The sequence below is a fragment of the Salmo salar genome, chromosome 05 (genome assembly GCF_965601325.2).
Source record: "Salmo salar chromosome 05, fSalSal1, whole genome shotgun sequence".
Taxonomy (NCBI): domain Eukaryota; kingdom Metazoa; phylum Chordata; class Actinopteri; order Salmoniformes; family Salmonidae; genus Salmo; species Salmo salar.
Genome location: NC_138295.1, coordinates 9,698,155 through 9,717,444, shown reverse-complemented (window position 1 = coordinate 9,717,444; position 19,290 = coordinate 9,698,155). Strand labels below are relative to the sequence as shown.

Here is a 19,290-nt window from a genome sequence, read left to right as displayed (position 1 = left end):
ATGACCAGCGATAGGTTACGTGGCATTGGTGTCCGCGCAGACTCAGATTACAACATCCTTCGTCTATCATCGCCTGGAAGATGATGGCAGTCAAAATGCAGTCTTGTGTGTTGTTAGTTTTGCTTTTGAACGTTTATTACACCTTTGTCTCTTCGCTGTACTTCCACATCGGGGAGACTGAGAAGAAATGCTTCATAGAGGAAATTCCGGATGAAACCATGATCATCGGTCAGTAAAGTTATCTTGGGATTGCTATGCTATTTAGCCTCGGGATGTCAGCTAACGTTAACAGCTATCTAGTTAGCTAGTTATCTAGCCAGCCAACATTAAATGTGTCTGTTAACTTACTTTTCAGTTGACTTGTTGACAGACTTGCCTAGCTAGCTACTCAAATTCATGAGCAGGTTAGCTAACTAAGTTAACCAGTTAGCTAACGTTAGCTATACAAATCAAATACAATTTTATTAGTGGCGTACACATTTGCAGATGTTAACGCAGGTGCGAAATGCTCATGTTTCTAGCTCCAACAGTGCAGTAATATCTAACAATACAAATCTGACACTTGTCATATTGATGTCGTCAACTAGCTACAACTATCATGATTTGGATACTTTAATAAATATAAACCATATCTAGTGTAACAACATATTTTACTGTCGTACCATCCATATCGTAGGTCCTGCCCAGAAACAACCCCAGGCCCTAACACTTTACCCTCTAGCTAGCCACTTGTAAAGATAGGACCGGTAGAAGCAGTCATTGGCTGGCATGTGTAAACAATTGCATTTTTCTCTTTTTAGGAAACTATCGTACACAATTGTACGACAAACAGAAAGAAGAGTACCTTCCTGCCACACAGGGTCTGGGGATGTTTGTTGAGGTGAAAGACCCAGATGAGAAGGTAGGATGCTACACTCAGAAACCAGTATCATTCACATCATATGTTATTCTCTGAGAGAACCCTGTGAGAATAATTAAAAACCAAGCTGCATTGAATAGTAATTATACCGAAAAAGTGTTGCTTCCTGTGTTTTTTTCTTGTCTGGACTCTAGGTGATCCTGTCTCGTCAGTACGGCTCGGAGGGAAGATTCACCTTCACCTCTCACACCCCAGGAGAACATCAGATCTGCCTTCATTCCAACTCCTCCAAGTTTGCCCTCTTCGCTGGAGGAATGCTTGTAAGTACATTAGTGTGACAAATGTGGGGAAAAAAGGCTATTGCACTCACAATGTGGGTCAATAAGAAAAGCTGATGGCAGGATACAATATGGGATGGGGGGGGTGTAAGTGTTTTGAAAATAACTATGTTGATGCTCCTCTGAATTGCTGTGAACCACCCTCAGAGAGTTCACCTGGACATCCAAGTGGGAGAGCACACCAATAACTATGCAGAGATTGCAGCCAAAGACAAGCTGACAGAGCTGCAGCTGAGAGTGAGACAGCTGGTGGAGCAAGTGGACCAGATCCAGAAGGAGCAGAACTATCAGAGGGTGAGTACATTTTTAAATGTTATTTTTTTTATTTAACCTTTATTTAACTAGGCAAGTCAGTTAAGAACAAATTCTTATTTACCATGGCGGCCTACTCCGGCCAAACCCTAACCCGGACGACGCTGGGCCAATTGTGCCCGGCTCTATGGGACTTCCGATGACGGCTGGTTGTGATACAGCCTGGGATCAAACCAGGGTCTGTAGTGAAGCCTCTAGCACTGCTTAGACCGCTGTGTCACTTGGGAGCCCAACTCTAACTCAAGTCTACATCAGCTGTCCTGCTGAGTAAAGCCCTGGACACACTGGTATTGTTTGCTTGCCATTAGTACTTGGCACCTCTGAAAAGAGAGCTGGCTGTAATTTACAAACTGATTCTACATGTAGAAAAATACTAAAATAATGTCACAGACATCTACCTGCAGGTGGTCCGTAAAACACTGAGCGGAATGAACGCGAAACGAACCATTTGGTGGAATGTTTTCTCCTTAAAATATCAGTCTTTTCAAGGCAGTTTGATTTAAGACATTTGCTGAATTCCATATTTACCTCTAGCCCCCACACTCTAGCCACTCCTGTAGATCTGAGGGGATTGGATAGATTTGAGTAATGGCTTAATATAGTCTTCTGAATGGCTGGGTGGGAATATCGCCATATTGCTTCCGCCTATCCTATCCTGTCAGATCTACTAGTGAGTAGGGGTCGGGTTGGAGTTCAGATATTGATTCCCTTGGCTTGTGTGCTACTATTTGTATTTCTAAAAGCTTTGCTATGTCTTTTTCAGTACCGTGAGGAGCGCTTCAGGCAGACGAGTGAGAGCACAAACCAGAGGGTTCTGTGGTGGTCCATCGTTCAGACATTGATCCTTGTGGCCATTGGCTTCTGGCAGATGAGACATCTCAAGAGTTTCTTCGAAGCCAAGAAATTAGTGTAGACCTGCACTCTCATTTTGTTGTTTCTGAGTCTGGGTTGGGGATCAATTCAGTAAATTCAGGAAGTGAACTTTAACTCTATTATTCAATTGAAAATTCTCCCATTGTTTTCTATGAGGCATTTTTCATTCATCAATTCAGGTTTTAAATTCACTTCCAGAATTGATAAGTGAAATGAACCCAACCCTGGTCTGAATGCAGTACTCAAACATCAGTCCGAATGTGTGTTTGCTCCCAGAAGTATATGTGCAGACTGGTGAAGTTACCATCCTATCAGTGAAAACCACCCAATTACTTTGTATTTTGATAGGACTCTGCTTTTGGATTTTTAAGACCCTTTTATGACATTGATAATGCCCATCCCTGTTTCTATAAGATATCAGTCTGCAATTAGTTTATTTATGATCCTCTACATTATGCTATATGTTTTACTTTAGGCTGGGGAAAAAATTGTTTTATACTATTGATGATATCAAACATGGTTTATACTATTGGTGATATCAAACATGGTTTTATACAATTGATGATATCAAACATTGTCCTTCGACGGTTAAAACCACCTGTATTTTTTTCTCAACACATACTGCCCCCCGACGCCCCCGTAATATATTTCTGTTTGTGACTGTCAGTCATATTACAGGCCGCATCTCTTCTCTCAAAATAACAGCTGTGTTTTCAAACTAATTAGACAATGTTCTCACTCTACATGCATTATAATGGGGTTTTGTTACTGGCTGAGAGAGATCACCTATTTTAGTTCAGAGCCATACAACAGAAATGGTGACTTGATTTATGAAATGTATTTTTGGTCATGTGTGCATACTGGTCTTTGTGTCTGGATGTTTTTATTTAGATTCAAATGAATTTATGTTTCAACCCCAGATGTATTTAGTGTCAGTTGTGGTCTGTGTGTTTAGAAACAGAAAGACATCCATTTTTTTTTTTTTTATGGAGCTCTTGAAAATGTGGAATCTTCTCCTGTCTTGTTAGCCAGTATCTGTATTCACAAAGCGCATTGGAGTAGGCTTTCTGATCTAGTATCTGTTACCCCTTGCTATTCATTTTGATTTAAAAGTGAAAGCTGATCCTAGCTCAGCACTTCTACTCTGAGACGCTTACTGAATACGGGCTCTGTCTGTGTTTTATTTAATGTTCAATTTATAAAGCTGGAAAGTGAGACAAGAAACATGACATTTTAGTTAAAGGGTGGTGATAGTGTCTGATGTTAATATGGTAGTTCTATGGAAGACAAAAAGTAATGTGAAATACTAGCTATGCATTTGCTTAAGTAAGAAAGCAGTTCACAGTTTCTCCCTAACTTGCTGAATACACTGCCAAAGATGTTCACTTACCACAATCCATTGACTTGATGATGGTCAAGTGAATATTGATTTAAAGAGATTTGCTTGTTTTTTTTCTCTCCATCTATACTGCATATCTAAGTGAACCAGGAGAGATGGTGTTTTTGGCTTCTGTTTTGTCCATTTCCTTTCTCCAAATACTCAAGTAGAGTTATGAAGACACTGATTTATTTCAATAAAGAACTGCTGTCCAGGTTAACAGTTTGCTCCAGTTCTCATCATGCACAAGGAGTTGATTCGTGGGTAAACATCCATTGTACACTTAAAGTATTTAGCCAGAAAGCAGTCTTTGCTTCTTGTCTATCATAAAACAATTATTAACTATACTGGATCATTTTTGCAAAAACATTTTTGTTCAGTTAATCTGTTTTTTTTGTGTATCCTTAATGTTCCCAAAATGATTCCTAATTGTGTTAGTTCATCATTGGTGTTTTTTTTTTGTTGTTATGGTTAGATGTCAGAGATTGAGTGTGATTTTAATTTAATTGATTTTAATGGTTTATTTTGGGTGGGAATATTTTAGATTCTGTAAATTTGAAAACGTGTCTAAATTGCAGTCAAATATAAAGTTGTGACCTTTGGCTAGCTAGCTTGAATTACTATTTCCCAAGACACTTTGCCAAACAAAAATAGATCAGACGTGGGTCCATCCATTGGGAATGCGTTCTATAGTTCCCCAAATGCATAGGAATGTTTAGTCTTGATAATGTGTTTCTCCCGGAGCAATGTCTTCGGCGAACTTTAGAAAAACAGGTTGTGATATGTTCGTGAGTAGAAGCTCTTTTAGTGAACTAACGAATTATGTCAATGTAACTTTCGTATGGTAGTGTGTGTGAAACACACCGTTAATTATCGAAACAAATTATATTTGTGTAGTTTGTTGCTAGACTTCTTTTGCTTCCCGAAATCCACGGGTCTCACTGTGCGGTAGGTCATGGCGGGTAGGAACAACATTTCCCATGCTCCTCTATGTTGCCACGTGTCCACCCGGGGCGTCTTCATTACGCCGATTCCGTTCCAAAACGTTTCTTTAAACGGAAGGAAATGGGTCTGGACCTACCCGAACGTGTCCAATATCGTGTCCAACTCGTTTTAGCTGTAAAACGTTTTACAACACTTTGGACTAATGATTACACCCCTGTTAGAAAGCTCGCTAGTCATTAGCCAGCGTCAAGCCAAAGCTTTGCCAATGTAACAAGAAAATTGACACGGAATGTCAGTAACCAAAGGCGTATTGTGACATTTCGAGGAAGAATATGACAAGAACATCGAAATCCGACTGCAAAGGAGAGAACCATGAAGAATGGAGAAGTTCGATTGTAGAATCACGACAAAAACATTCTCTGTTTCATGAGTAGCTAACTACTGTCAAAATCTGGGGAATAGCAATACTCTTATTTTTTCTGTGCAACCTTGAAGCTGTTGTCATTTGCATTTTTGAAAATGATGTATTCATCTAGAAGAAAACCAGTCCTCTATTTCAAAGAAGACAGAAGGTAAAACATAACGGTATTTGGTATCTGATGTTAACAATGAGAGATTATCCAATCCTAGACTGGTTAGGCTAGATGAGGGAACAGATTTATGCATTTCAAGACATTAGCAAACTAGTAAAATGTCATTTTTATCTACTAGTGAGGCCTATGTGAATCATAAAAATGCACTACTACTGTAGGTACACTAAAGCCTAAATCTCTATTACATTGGGCCACTAGCCTATTTCTCAAAAACGTTTGAGAATGCAGCTGGTGTAAAATGGATTGCAGGCAGGTGTTGAAGATGGTTAAAGTATTTCACATCATTTCTTGGTATTGTTCAACCTCAAAGAAATGAGACACCAAAAGTACCTCGTCCAGAAGAGCGTAATCAGTGAGTAGCTGACTACAATAGAAGTGTGTTACTCTCAGATTTTGTTGTGTGAAATAATGTTGGTGCATTGATTTGTTTGTTTGCTGGTAAAAATTGCATGGAAGTATTTTAAATCAGCCACTCAGCCTTATAATCTAGACGTAGCCAATGCATACAGTGTATATGGGTTTGGTTGTGCAAGCGTTTTAATGTACAATACTAATACCTAACTGAGTTATTGAAACATTTTGAACTATTAGCTGTTTTCCAATGACAATGTGATGTCTTTCGGGCTACTTAACCGCTCACTTTTACATGCATGGCACTTGATCAATTTGTGGTGAAGGTGTGCGTCATAACATTGATTGACTTCACAACATTGCTCAATATGAGACTTGCTATTACTTCTACTTTCAGATTCTGGTCTGGGAAATGCACTGTCTACAAACTATTTGGTCTGTGTGTGGTTCCGGTACTGGTCTCCCTCCTATGGCTCCAACTCAGCTGTACAGGAGACATGGGCCGGGTTGTAGTGGATGACAGGCGCCTCCAACATCAGCCCTGTCCGCTGGACAGACAGGCATCCGCTGCGGACGACCCTTCCTGGGGTCCTCACAAGCTGGCCCTCCTGATACCTTTCAGGGAGAGGTTTGAGGAGCTGTTGGTGTTTGTCCCCTTCATGCACACCTTCTTGAACAACAAGAAAATACTGCATAAGATCTTCGTAATCAACCAGATGGATCACTATCGGTAAGTGATGGAAGACGTTATTTTGCCTTGTTAGTCATTAGGCCTACAACAGAAGTGTTGTCTAATCTGAAGACCACAACATATTCTATTCTGTTCTATCCTGTTCTATTCTATTTCAGTCCTATGGTGGTTGATGAATTCTGATTGGCACAGGGGAACTATAGTCTGGATGTGTGCCTAGGTGATTTGCGCCTTACCAAATAAATATTGACTCCTCCTGGAAGTAAATAATGAGTTCCACCCATATCTCACCACAGGTTCAACAGAGCCTCTCTCATTAACGTTGGTTACACGGAGAGTGGTAACGACACCGATTACATCGCCATGCATGATGTGGACTTGTTACCTCTGAATGAAGCTCTGGACTATGGTTTCCCAGAGGAGGGCCCTTTCCACGTGGCCTCACCAGAGCTGCACCCCCTGTATCACTACAAGACATACGTGGGAGGAATCCTGCTGCTCACCAAACAGCATTATCACATGGTAGGTTAGCCTATTGTTAAGTCAATCATTCATTATCCATAATAATAGACAGCACTTCAAAGCGCCAATATGTTCAATATTTTTTTTTTTTTACCCATGCACATATTAAAATACAATTATTTGTCACATGCACTGAATACAGCTGGTGCAGACATTACCGTGAAATGCTTACTTAAGAGCCCTTACCAATGATGCAGAGTTTAAAAATAGTAACACAAGAGAAATAAAATACACAAAAATGGAGCTATATACAGGAAGTACCAGATCAATGTGGAGCTATATACAGGAAGTACCAGATCAATGTGGAGCTATATACAGGAAGTACCAGATCAATGTGGAGCTATATACAGGAAGTACCAGTACCAGATCAATGTGGAGCTATATACAGGAAGTACCAGATCAATGTGGATCTATATACAGGGAGTACCAGATCAATGTGGAGCTATATACAGGAAGTACCAGATCAATGTGGAGCTATATACAGGAAGTACCAGATCAATGTGGAGCTATATACAGGGAGTACCAGATCAATGTGGAGCTATATACAGGGAGTACCAGATCAATGTGGAGCTATATACAGGGAGTACCAGATCAATGTGGAGCTATATACAGGGAGTACCAGTACCAGATCAATGTGAGGCTATATACAGGGAGTACCAGATCAATGTGGAGCTATATACAGGGAGTACCAGTACCAGATCAATGTGGAGCTATATACAGGGAGTACCAGTACCAGATCAATGTGGAGCTATATACAGGGAGTACCAGATCAATGTGGAGCTATATACAGGGAGTACCAGTACCAGATCAATGTGGAGCTATATACAGGGAGTACCAGATCAATGTGGAGCTATATACAGGGAGTACCAGATCAATGTGGAGCTATATACAGGGAGTACCAGTACCAGATCAATGTGGAGCTATATACAGGGAGTACCAGTACCAGATCAATGTGGAGCTATATACAGGGAGTACCAGTACCAGATCAATGTGGAGCTATATACAGGGAGTACCAGTACCAGATCAATGTGAGGCTATATACAGGGAGTACCAGATCAATGTGGAGCTATATACAGGGAGTACCAGTACCAGATCAATGTGGAGCTATATACAGGGAGTACCAGTACCAGATCAATGTGGAGCTATATACAGGGAGTACCAGTACCAGATCAATGTGGAGCTATATACAGGGAGTACCAGATCAATGTGGAGCTATATACAGGGAGTACCAGAACAAGATCAATGTGGAGCTATATACAGGGAGTACCAGTACCAGATCAATGTGGAGCTATATACAGGGAGTACCAGTACCAGATCAATGTGGAGCTATATACAGGGAGTACCAGTACCAGATCAATGTGGAGCTATATACAGGGAGTACCAGATCAATGTGGAGCTATATACAGGGAGTACCAGTACCAGATCAATGTGGAGCTATATACAGGGAGTACCAGTACCAGATCAATGTGGAGCTATATACAGGGAGTACCAGTACCAGATCAATGTGGAGCTATATACAGGGAGTACCAGTACCAGATCAATGTGGAGCTATATACAGGGAATACCAGTACCAGATCAATGTGGAGCTATATACAGGGAGTACCAGATCAATGTGGAGCTATATACAGGGAGTACCAGTACCAGATCAATGTGGAGCTATATACAGGAAGTACCAGTACCAGATCAATGTGGAGCTATATACAGGGAGTACCAGTACCAGATCAATGTGGAGCTATATACAGGGAGTACCAGTACCAGATCAATGTGGAGCTATATACAGGGAGTACCAGTACCAGATCAATGTGGAGCTATATACAGGGAATACCAGTACCAGATCAATGTGGAGCTATATACAGGGAATACCAGTACCAGATCAATGTGGAGCTATATACAGGGAGTACCAGTACCAGATCAATGTGGAGCTATATACAGGGAGTACCAGATCAATGTGGAGCTATATACAGGGAGTACCAGATCAATGTGGAGCTATATACAGGGAGTACCAGTACCAGATCAATGTGGAGCTATATACAGGGAGTACCAGATCAATGTGGAGCTATATACAGGGAGTACCAGTACCAGATCAATGTGGAGCTATATACAGGAAGTACCAGATCAATGTGGAGCTATATACAGGGAGTACCAGTACCAGATCAATGTGGAGCTATATACAGGGAGTACCAGTACCAGATCAATGTGGAGCTATATACAGGGAGTACCAGATCAATGTGGAGCTATATACAGGGAGTACCAGTACCAGATCAATGTGGAGCTATATACAGGAAGTACCAGATCAATGTGGAGCTATATACAGGGAGCACCAGTACCAGATCAATGTGCAGAGATGAACATGTACATGAAGGCAGGGTAAAGTGACTAGGCATCAGGATAGATCATAATAATTGTATGATTGTGGTGTGTTGTTTTAGCTGTGTCATGTTCTGTGTTCCTGAAGTGCAACGGCATGTCCAACCGGTTCTGGGGATGGGGAAGAGAAGACGATGAATTCTACAGGAGACTAAGAACTGCTGGATTACAGGTAAACCAGGACTGTCCTTTACAGTGAGGGGAAAAAAGTATTTGATCGCCTGCTGATTTTGTACATTTGCCCACTGACAAATAAAGGATCCGTCTATACTTTTAATGGCAGGTTTATTTGAACAGTGAGAGACAGAATAACAACAACAAAAATCAAGAAAAACGCATGCCAAAAATGTTATAAATTGATTTGCATTTTAATGAGGGAAATAAGTATTTGACCCCCTCTCAATCAGAAAGATTTCTGGCTCCCAGGTGTCTTTTATACAGGTAACGAGCTGAGATTAGGAGCACACTCTTAAAGGGAGTGCTCCTAATCTCAGCTTGTTACCTGTAAAAAAGACACCTGTCCACAGAAGCAATCAATCAATCAGATTCCAAACTCTCCACCATGGCCAAGACCAAAGAGCTCTCCAAGGATGTCATGGACAAGATTGTAGACCTACACAAGGCTGGAATGGGCTACAAGACCATCGCCAAGCAGCTTGGTGAGAAGGTGACAACAGTTGGTGCGATTATTCGCAAATGGAATAAACACAAAAGAACTGTCAATCTCCCTCGGCCTGGGGCTCCATGCAAGATCTCACCTTGTGGGGTTGCAATGATCATGAGAACGATGAGGAATCAGCCCAGAACTACACGGGAGGATCTTGTCAATGATCTCAAGGCAGCTGGGACCATGGTCACCAAGAAAACAATTGGTAACACACTACGCTGTGAAGGACTGAAATCCTGCAGCGCCCTCAAGGTCCCCCTGCTCAAGAAAGCACATACACATGCCCGTCTGAAGTTTGCCAATGAACATCTGAATGATTCAGAGGACAACTGGGTGAAGGTGTTGTGGTCAGATGAGACCAAAATGGAGCTCTTTGGCATCAACTCAACTCGCCGTGTTTGGAGGAGGAGGAATGCTGCCTATGACCCCAAGAACACCATCTCCACCGTCAAACATGGAGGTGGAAACATTATGCTTTGGGGGTGTTTTTCTGCTAAGGGGACAGGACAACTTCACCGCATCAAAGGGACGATGGACGGGGCCATGCACCGTCAAATCTTGGGTGAGAACCTCCTTCCCTCAGCCAGGGCATTGAAAATGGGTCGTGGATGGGTATTCCAGCATGACAATGGCCCAAAACACATGGCCAAGACAACAAAGGAGTGGCTCAAGAAGAAGCACATTAAGGTCCTGGAGTGGCCTAGCCAGTCTCCTGACCTTAATCCCATAGACAATCTGTGGAGGGAGCTGAAGGTTCGAGTTGCCAAACGTCAGCCTCGAAACCTTAATGACTTGGAGAAGATCTGCAAAGAGGAGTGGGACAAAATCCCTCCTGAGATGTGTGCAAACCTGGTGGCCAACTACAAGAAACGTCTGACCTCTGTGATTGCCAACAAGGGTTTTGCCAGCAAGTACTAAGTCATGTTTTGCAGAGGGGTCAAATACTTATTTCCCTCATTAAAATGCAAATCATTTTATAACATTTTTGACATGCGTTTTTCTGGATTTTTGTTGTTGTTATTCTGTCTCTCACTGTTCAAATAAACCTACCATTAAAATTATAGACTGATCATTTCTTTGTCAGTGGGCAAACGTACAAAATCAGCAGGGGATCAAATACTTTTTTCCCCTCACTGTACGTGTCACAAAGAGACCGACATAGCTAGGAATTTGGGTTAATCCCTGAAAATACTCCAAAAGAATGATAAGCCAATGACGGATTAGCATCAGTATCTGATACATCTCCCTACATAGTAGAACAACTCAAGAGTACGTTTGCATGTAGATCAGCAAAACAGCTGCCGCCACGTCTCTAAATACTATGAATAATATAATCAATCTGTCATTTTCTGTTTGTCAGCTCTTCAGGCCCAGTGGGATAAAAACAGGGTATAAAACCTTTCGCCACATCCATGACCCTGCCTGGAGGAAGAGAGACCAGAAGAGAGTGGCTGCACAGAAACAGGTAGAGATGCATTCACTGGACACCTACTACCGTGTTGTATTGTTATGTGTTCTATTCTCAGACAGATACTGGATTGATCTCCTCGGGTTGTATTTCTAATCACAGTACTGACATTGTTTTTCTGTCCTCGTTTTTTGGAAGGAACAATTCAAGGTTGACCCTGAGGGCGGGTTGACTAACTTGCAGTACAAGGTGGAGTCGAGACAGGAGCTGACTATTAGTGGAGCCCCTGTCACTGTCCTCAACATCAAACTGGGGTGTGACACGGACAAGACTCCCTGGTGTCTGTTGAACTAAGATGGCCTCCATGATAGACCTATGCTGCCTCTCATCTGGGTTATGTTCATTATCCATCAAACGGAAGAAAACAAACTAAAACAGGGAGGGACTACCTGAGCTTCTCCAATGAGAAACACTTGTTTTTGTGTGCCCTAATGAATATGACCCTGGTGCTACAGAAGGGGTGCTGTTAGCCCCTGCTTGCTGTGCTACGTCGGGACAGTTTCTGGTCCTGAGGACATGGCTAAAACAAACAACCGCACCAGGAGACATGGGTACCATATTCTGGCCGGTCCAGAAAAGAGGCTTTGGCCTCTGACCTTTGAACCCAGCAACGCCTTCCCTCATTGGAGAGATGGAATGTATTTATAAACTAGCTAAATGATGTTGTCCTTTAGAACTGCAGCGTAGCCGTCTGGCTTGCATTCAGAACTGTGAGTGACTGGATCTCATGCAGGCCTAACATCAGGGGCTTTAAACTACAGACGCTTTGCCAATATTGACGACACATGAAAGGAAAGGTGTACTGAAATCATAAGCAAAGTCCTTTGTATCTGTTTATCCAGGGACAGACAAGGACCAACCCTGCTTAGCTTCGGAGGCCAACCAGCAGTGGGATGTAGGGTGGTCTGTTGCTGGGTGTGATACCAGTGGATCATTTTCAGGAATCACTTTTCTGTCCTTCAGTTGAACTCTGCTGTACTGTCTGGCTTAATGTCTTATCATCAGAGTTAGTTTACTATGAAAGGGTTTTCTTTCTGAACTTGTAATGCACCGGATTGGCATGCCACCTCCATGATACATAGCGCTGTATTCTCATCCGGTATCCATTGTGACCCATCATGTAGTCAACTAGTAGTGAGTTGAGTATCAGAGTGCCATTTTGGGTTTGTTGTTGATGGTAAATCAGCTTTTAAGGTTTACAGTTTGTGCTTTTAGAACGTTTTCAGAGAACGACTTGATATTATGAAAGTATGTTTGGGTAAATGAACATATGTTTAGGTAATGTCAAGCGTATGTTACAACAGTTTGGCCATATATCATACTGCTGCAATGTCTTTTTGAATGATGGTACTGAAAAATGTATTTGTACAATATTCAGTATTTATATAAAGTTATGACTCAAAACCCCGGGAAAAACATGCACATTGTCTTATTCTCATTATAAATGTCTTCATTGTACATAATATGATTAACACATCTGTATCGTATTTTCAATACTTAACAGGATCTAACTGATCAGTTTGAAGTTCTGTATGACAGAAGACCATTGTACTTAGACTTCGTTATGTTGACGTTTCTCACTAGAATTGAAAAGTACTTGTTTCAGTTGAAACCTTCTCAGGAAATGCTTATAGGGTTAGTTAATAACTGATGGCACTTTGCTTGACAGTGTAAATGAAGGTGTGTAACCTGTTGTTTAGATTTCAGGTGCTTAAAGCGACCACTAGCCTGTCATTCCAGGTGTCTTTAATCTTCCTGATCCTGTAAACAGCCTTTGAAGTCAACCCTGCATTGTCCCGCTGGTTATAGACAAGACACATTTTGAATCCAGTAGATACTTGTATCACTACCAAGAAGTCTACAATAGCCTGTCTGAAATGTAAATGTATTGTAAGTTTATAAAATCAAGCATAACTTGTTATGCATTTAAAGTCGGCTCAAGACTGTAGTAGTTAGGCCTATTTCTGCTTCATGACCATGAAAAGATTCATTATTGCATTTAAATAGCCTAGGGAGCAAGCGACCATATGTCCTGTCCATATGCGATTATGTTGTATGCCTTTTGTAGCCTAATATTTATAGAAAAGACTATAGCACATTTATTTCATAAGCACAAACTAAGTCTCACTCAATGGCAACTTTGCCTAATTCTGGGGGCAGACGTTTCCCGAAATCCAATGGCATTCGTTTTCGATTAGATCGTTATTTCATTTGAATATCACAATGAAAACCTTTAGGCCTGTCTACTGAAACATGATTGTGTTGATTTGTCACTTCAGCCCGGCATGCAAAGCTCCTGTCTGAAGTGTTTGTCAGGTCATAATTGATCCATCGGCTCTTGGTCGACCAGAACACGGCCCCATTTAGGACAAGCCCCATCAGGAAAGGTTTACACTAATCTCCTCAAAGTAGTTTCTGACTCGATGGGACAACACCTCTCAGGCCCTCTGATCTATCTGTTGAGGCGGGGTATAAAGTCCTCGCCTCCCGCCTGGAGAAGGAGCCACATTGAGCCACACTCAACCGCGCAGCATGACGAGAGGAAGCCTGAGCGCGAGTTCCCTCAACGGGACATCTCCTTTCTCATTACCATCATACTTTCCTTTTTATGGTGGAGCAACGGACATCTCCTCATGCTTGCCAATCACGATTCTATCAACAACACAGACAAAAAAAGCGTGATCCTTCAGTGTAGAAGTGATCCATTCCGTGGGTCCTTCCGGGGAAGCAGCCACACAACAAGCCATGCACATCCAGCGACCAGGCGGAGGCGCACTGCACCATCCTGCGATGCTGACTTGGGCTCATTTTGGAGACACAAATTCACTTCACCCAGTTTACTAGAGGCGTCTAAGTGGTTATAATCAAGTTCTGTAGAACGGTAAGATTTAAAGTTTAATTTATGTCGTAAATGTTTCCGACTTTTATTGTTATGGTCCAAAGGATAGTAGCATATACATTATAGGTCTCGCATTGAATTGTATTGTAAAACTGATGATCTGACTCCTCTATATATTCCAAATGGAATAAGGATCATTGGGATAATGTATAATTAAGAATATATAGCAAATGAATGTTTGTTTTCTCTCAGCAGGAGATTCCGCACTATCTACACACCGACAACCAGCTGACTAAAGTAGAAGAGGTGTGCAGTAAGCAGCGGTACATGATCACCGGACGGAGAAGATTTTTCTGGCCTCATCGCTCAGACTGACCGAGACACAGGTCAAAGTCTGGTTCCAGGACAGGAGAACGCGGTGGAGGAAGGCCCACGGGGACATGGTCGTTGTACCGGAGAGACACACTAAGGGTGAAACATCGAGCAAGGAGGAGGATTAGTTGATTTCCGTGGACAATGACGAGTCATGGGTGTATTTTTTAAAATGTGTTTTATATTAGTAAATGCCTTGAGTCCATCACACACATTCATGATGATTGTTGAATTCTTATTCTTGTCAAACAAGAGAGAAAATTGCCGATATTTTACCACTGTGTGGCCTGGCATGGTATGCTTTTGCTCATCAGCTAGGCTATGAGTCACTGAAGATTTAGCCACATAATTTTTGTAATGTATTTTATATTCCTCATATCACAACATTCCTTATGTGATATAATTTCCCCCGCCTTCCTTTTACACCTGGAGTTTTTATTGGGTTCCCTTTCAGTTTATGTGGTGGCATTTATCCACGTACCGAACCCAGGGTGTGGGCATAGCCTTGTTCTGAACCCAGGGTGTAGGCATAGCCTTGTTCCGAACCCAGGGTGTAGGCCTTCTGTACTGAACCCAGGGTGTAGGCATAGCCTTGTTCCGAACCCAGGGTGTGGGCATAGCCTTGTTCTGAACCCAGGGTGTGGGCATAGCCTTGTTCTGAACCCAGGGTGTAGGCATAGCCTTGTTCCGAACCCAGGGTGTAGGCATAGCCTTGTTCCGAACCCAGGGTGTGGGCATAGCCTTGTTCCGAACCCAGGGTGTAGGCATAGCCTTGTTCTGAACCCAGGGTGTAGGCATAGCCTTGTTCCGAACCCAGGGTGTAGGCATAGCCTTGTTCTGAACCCAGGGTGTAGGCATAGCCTTGTTCTGAACCCAGGGTGTAGGCATAGCCTTGTTCCGAACCCAGGGTGTAGGCATAGCCTTGTTCTGAACCCAGGGTGTAGGCCTTCTGTACTGAACCCAGGGTGTAGGCCTTCTGTACTGAACCCAGGGTGTAGGCCTTCTGTACTGAACCCAGGATATAGGCCTTCTGTACTGAACCCAGGGTGTAGGCCTTCTGTACTGAACCCAGGATATAGGCCTTCTGTACTGAACCCAGGGTGTAGGCCTTCTGTACTGAACCCAGGATATAGGCCTTCTGAACTGAACCCAGGGTGTAGGCCTTCTGTACTGAACCCAGGGTGTAGGCCTTCTGTACTGAACCCAGGATATAGGCCTTCTGTACTGAACCCAGGGTGTAGGCCTTCTGTACTGAACCCAGGATATAGGCCTTCTGAACTGAACCCAGGGTGTAGGCCTTCTGTACTGAACCCAGGATATAGGCCTTCTGTACTGAACCCAGGATATAGGCCTTCTGTACTGAACCCAGGGTGTAGGCCTTCTGTACTGAACCCAGGGTGTAGGCCTTCTGTACTGAACCCAGGGTGTGGGCCTTCTGTACTGAACCCAGGGTGTGGGCCTTCTGTACTGAACCCAGTATATGGGCCTTCTGTACTGAACCCAGGGTGTGGGCCTTCTGTACTGAACCCAGGATGTAGGCCTTCTGTACTGAACCCAGGGTGTGGGCCTTCTGTACTGAACCCAGGGTGTGGGCCTTCTGTACTGAACCCAGGGTGTAGGCCTTCTGTACTGAACCCAGGGTGTGGGCCTTCTGTACTGAACCCAGGGTGTGGGCCTTCTGTACTGAACCCAGGATATAGGCCTTCTGAACTGAACCCAGGGTATAGGCCTTCTGAACTGAACCCAGGATATAGGCCTTGCCTCCTGTATTGCTGTTGTTTCTGTTCTTAATGTGGAATATTTTCGACTGATCACTGTCTCTATATTGTTGTTTTGACTGATATTTTTTAGCTACTTGATATGCAATTCTCTTGTATTTTTTATTTTTTTTTAATAAACCTTTGACCTATAGATGTGAAATGATGAATAAAATATAGGAAATGCCTTGTCCAAAACAGCAAGTGGAGATTTATTAAAGAACACACAACTTGCTGCAAATAACTATAGGCTACATTAATATATCATCCAAATCGACTAATTCTAATATACTCGGATGACAATAGTGTGATGGACAGAAGACTGCAGGTATAGCACCAAACTGAGTGACTAATGCATTATGGGCCACTACAGACTGTTTATTCGTTTTCAATGAGTTAAGACGTCCCCCCAGGCATACTGGCCTTCACTTAACCAGGTATTATGTTCCTAGAAGCCAGGTGTGTGGAGGTAAAAGCTTAAAGTCAGACCCAACACTGACATTCTTCTCCCTAATTGACCTTTATGGACTCGAGCTGACAGAGACAGGAAATGTTTGTGCGCGAGAGTAAATAAATCAGACAGTCCGGAGAGAGAGAGAGAGACAGCCATAAGGGCACAAAACGTTCCACAATTTGAGCCTAAATATGCTTCAAGGTTAAATTCCTCCTCACGCCATTTGCACAAATTATATATATATATATATACCTTCTTTTTTTTTTATTGTGTTATTGGCGGTACGCTTGTTTACTCCATGTGTAACTCTGTGTTGTTGTATGTGTCGAACTGCTTTGCTTTATCTTGGCCTGGTCGCAGTTGTAACTGAGAGCTTGTTCTCAACTTGCCTACCTGGTTAAATAAAAGTGAAATAAAAAATAAATTAAAAAATTGTAATTAGGTTGTAGATGGAAGTTTCCATTATGTAGTTATTAAAAAATAATACGTGTGAAATGAATTAACATGATATAATTAATAACTAATAAAGTTAAAGTAATTCGGGGTAAATAAAATAAAAAATAATATTGTTGAATTGAATTAAACATTTTTTTGTTGCAAATAGGTAATTATAGAAAATATCATGAATTCTATCCCAGATCTGATTTCAACAGAACATCAATATTATCTTAAAAAGTAAAGGTTTTTGCTCAACCCGCACTGACCTTTACTGAGACCATTAAAATCCACTAGAGGGCATTGACCACATAATAGTTTGCGTGAATGCATTGACATGGAGGCTACGGTTTTTTTATTTTTATGTATGTAGTTCTGTCCTTGAGCTGTTTTTGTCTATTAATGTTCTGTATTAGGTAATATTTCATGTTTTGTGTGGATCCCAGGAAGAGTAGCTGATGCTTTTGCAACAGCTAATGGAGATCCTAATAAAATATTTAAAAAAAATAGAGCACCCATAGTAACCAATTCATTCACTTGAAATCATTCATTTACCACCAAATTAAATGTAAATGAAAAGAAATTATTAAACCAGCACAAGATTTGACAAAAATGATGCCCTTCAACTTTACCCTTGACAAATGTACTTAAATAGGGCAATATTGTAACTATTTGAATTGATAAAGTTATTATTAAAATGCTGAATTAATATCATCAACGACAATGTATATTTAATAAGGGGACTGTTTTCTTCATTCCATTTCTCATTCAATGTACTGAAACCATAAAGGTAATCTGTAATGACCTGATGTGTCGATGAATGTTCCATTCAGCAGAGTTCTATAAAACGGCTCATGTTTTTCATGTCCTTTATACTGCAGTTTACTATATAGAATAAAGTAAATGGCATTTCCTATAACACATCCTATTTCTGTTCCTTTCTGAATAGAGTAACCTCATTCCTTGTAAAAGGGACTTAACTCCAGTTAGCTGATTCAAGGCAGACCATGCAGGGTGACAATAATCACATTTTAACTCAGCTTCACACCCCTGCGTGCCTACAAAAACTCCAGCTGCTTAATACCTCCTTTCAGACCAGCAAAATCTGTCATTAATTGCCAGAGGCAAAATTAATAGTTGTTAATGGCCACCTGAATCAAAGGCTCCGGGGCTAGATCTGCCAGTAAAACCTATTCATTCTATACAGCGGGACTGGGCGTTATAGGATTGGTATAGGGGACAAGAGGGGTGGAGACTAAACTCCTTTGGGACTCAAAGGGCTCTTTGGCCCTTGGTGGTTCACATCAGCTTTCCACCGCGCAGATCATGAAAGATGGAAGCAGGGGGCTTTTGTGGTTCGTCCTGATTATTTCTCCCCTGAAAGGACTGACATCTGTCCTGGGTTCCTGGGACTGGCTGCTTCTCTGATCTACTGGTACCCCCCCCCCCCCCCCACACCCCACCCCACCCCACCCCCCACCCTACCCCACTCCCTCAACAACATCTAAGATGGTAACTACCAAAAGAGGGAGGGAAGGTACCCTGGACATAACGTAAAGAGGACATATTTCCCAGACCTTTGACCTTAGTAAAACAATACCTCTTTAACTGACCTATTCTCAAAAGGAGTTTCATTTAGTAGACCTATAGGCCTATTCTGGAAAGGAGTATCATTTAGTAGACCTATAGGCCTATTCTGGAAAGGACTTTCATTTAGTAGACCAATAGACCTATTCTGTAAAGGAGTATCATTTAGTAGACCAATAGGCGTATTCTGGAAAGGACTTTCATTTAGTAGACCAATAGGCCTATTCTGTAAAGGACTTTCATTTAGTAGACCAATAGGCCTATTCTGTAAAGGACTTTCATTTAGTAGACCAATAGGCCTATTCTGGAAAGGACTTTCATTTAGTAGACCAATAGGCCTATTCTGTAAAGGACTTTCATTTAGTAGACCTATAGGCCTATTCTGGAAAGGACTTTCATTTAGTAGACCAATAGGCCTATTCTGGAAAGGAGTATCATTTAGTAGACCAATAGGCGTATTCTGGAAAGGACTTTCATTTAGT

At 41.9% G+C, this 19,290-nt stretch overlaps 3 protein-coding genes across 6 annotated transcripts; all 3 read left to right on the top strand.

Moving 5' to 3' along the window:
• The first annotated feature begins 30 nt into the window (after positions 1 to 30).
• LOC106604203 (transmembrane emp24 domain-containing protein 9) lies at positions 31 to 3,980 on the top strand. The gene is made up of 5 exons (XM_014198640.3): positions 31 to 228; positions 801 to 901; positions 1,054 to 1,179; positions 1,345 to 1,491; positions 2,273 to 3,980. Exons 1-5 carry the CDS (start codon positions 81 to 83, stop codon positions 2,420 to 2,422), a joined length of 672 nt encoding a protein of 223 aa, XP_014054115.1. The 5' UTR covers positions 31 to 80; the 3' UTR covers positions 2,423 to 3,980.
• A 548-nt stretch (positions 3,981 to 4,528) lies between these two features.
• Positions 4,529 to 12,780, top strand: LOC106604202 (beta-1,4-galactosyltransferase 7). 4 transcript variants are annotated; one of them, XM_014198636.3, is made up of 7 exons: positions 4,530 to 5,277; positions 5,609 to 5,650; positions 6,047 to 6,379; positions 6,637 to 6,862; positions 9,318 to 9,401; positions 11,257 to 11,361; positions 11,503 to 12,780. In XM_014198636.3, exons 1-7 carry the CDS (start codon positions 5,225 to 5,227, stop codon positions 11,656 to 11,658), a joined length of 999 nt encoding a protein of 332 aa, XP_014054111.2. In that variant the 5' UTR covers positions 4,530 to 5,224; the 3' UTR covers positions 11,659 to 12,780. The 4 variants fall into 4 exon arrangements, with proteins under 4 accessions (XP_014054113.2, XP_014054111.2, XP_045573828.1 ...); XM_045717872.2 differs by having other exon boundaries at positions 5,497 to 5,650; XM_014198638.3 differs by lacking the exon at positions 5,609 to 5,650 and having other exon boundaries at positions 4,529 to 5,277.
• Positions 12,781 to 13,788: 1,008 nt separating this feature from the next.
• Positions 13,789 to 18,078, top strand: LOC123743076 (uncharacterized). Its single transcript, XM_045717869.2, has 2 exons — positions 13,789 to 14,245; positions 14,459 to 18,078. Exon 2 carries the CDS (start codon positions 14,933 to 14,935, stop codon positions 16,364 to 16,366), a length of 1,434 nt encoding a protein of 477 aa, XP_045573825.2. The 5' UTR covers positions 13,789 to 14,245; positions 14,459 to 14,932; the 3' UTR covers positions 16,367 to 18,078.
• Positions 18,079 to 19,290: the final 1,212 nt, after the last annotated feature.

Bases quoted from the DNA above. Each gene is read 5' to 3' on its own strand.
- LOC106604203 (XM_014198640.3), top strand. From the start codon at position 81: ATGATGGCAGTCAAAATGCAGTCTTGTGTGTTGTTAGTTTTGCTTTTG. The intron at 229-800 runs GTCAGTAAAGTT...TTCTCTTTTTAG, and splicing joins GGATGAAACCATGATCATCG to GAAACTATCGTACACAATTG. The intron at 1,492-2,272 runs GTGAGTACATTT...TGTCTTTTTCAG, and splicing joins AGGAGCAGAACTATCAGAGG to TACCGTGAGGAGCGCTTCAG.
- LOC106604202 (XM_014198636.3), top strand. From the start codon at position 5,225: ATGATGTATTCATCTAGAAGAAAACCAGTCCTCTATTTCAAAGAAGAC. The intron at 5,278-5,608 runs GTAAAACATAAC...TCAACCTCAAAG, and splicing joins TATTTCAAAGAAGACAGAAG to AAATGAGACACCAAAAGTAC. The intron at 11,362-11,502 runs GTAGAGATGCAT...GTTTTTTGGAAG, and splicing joins GAGTGGCTGCACAGAAACAG to GAACAATTCAAGGTTGACCC.
- LOC123743076 (XM_045717869.2), top strand. From the start codon at position 14,933: ATGTATTTTATATTCCTCATATCACAACATTCCTTATGTGATATAATT.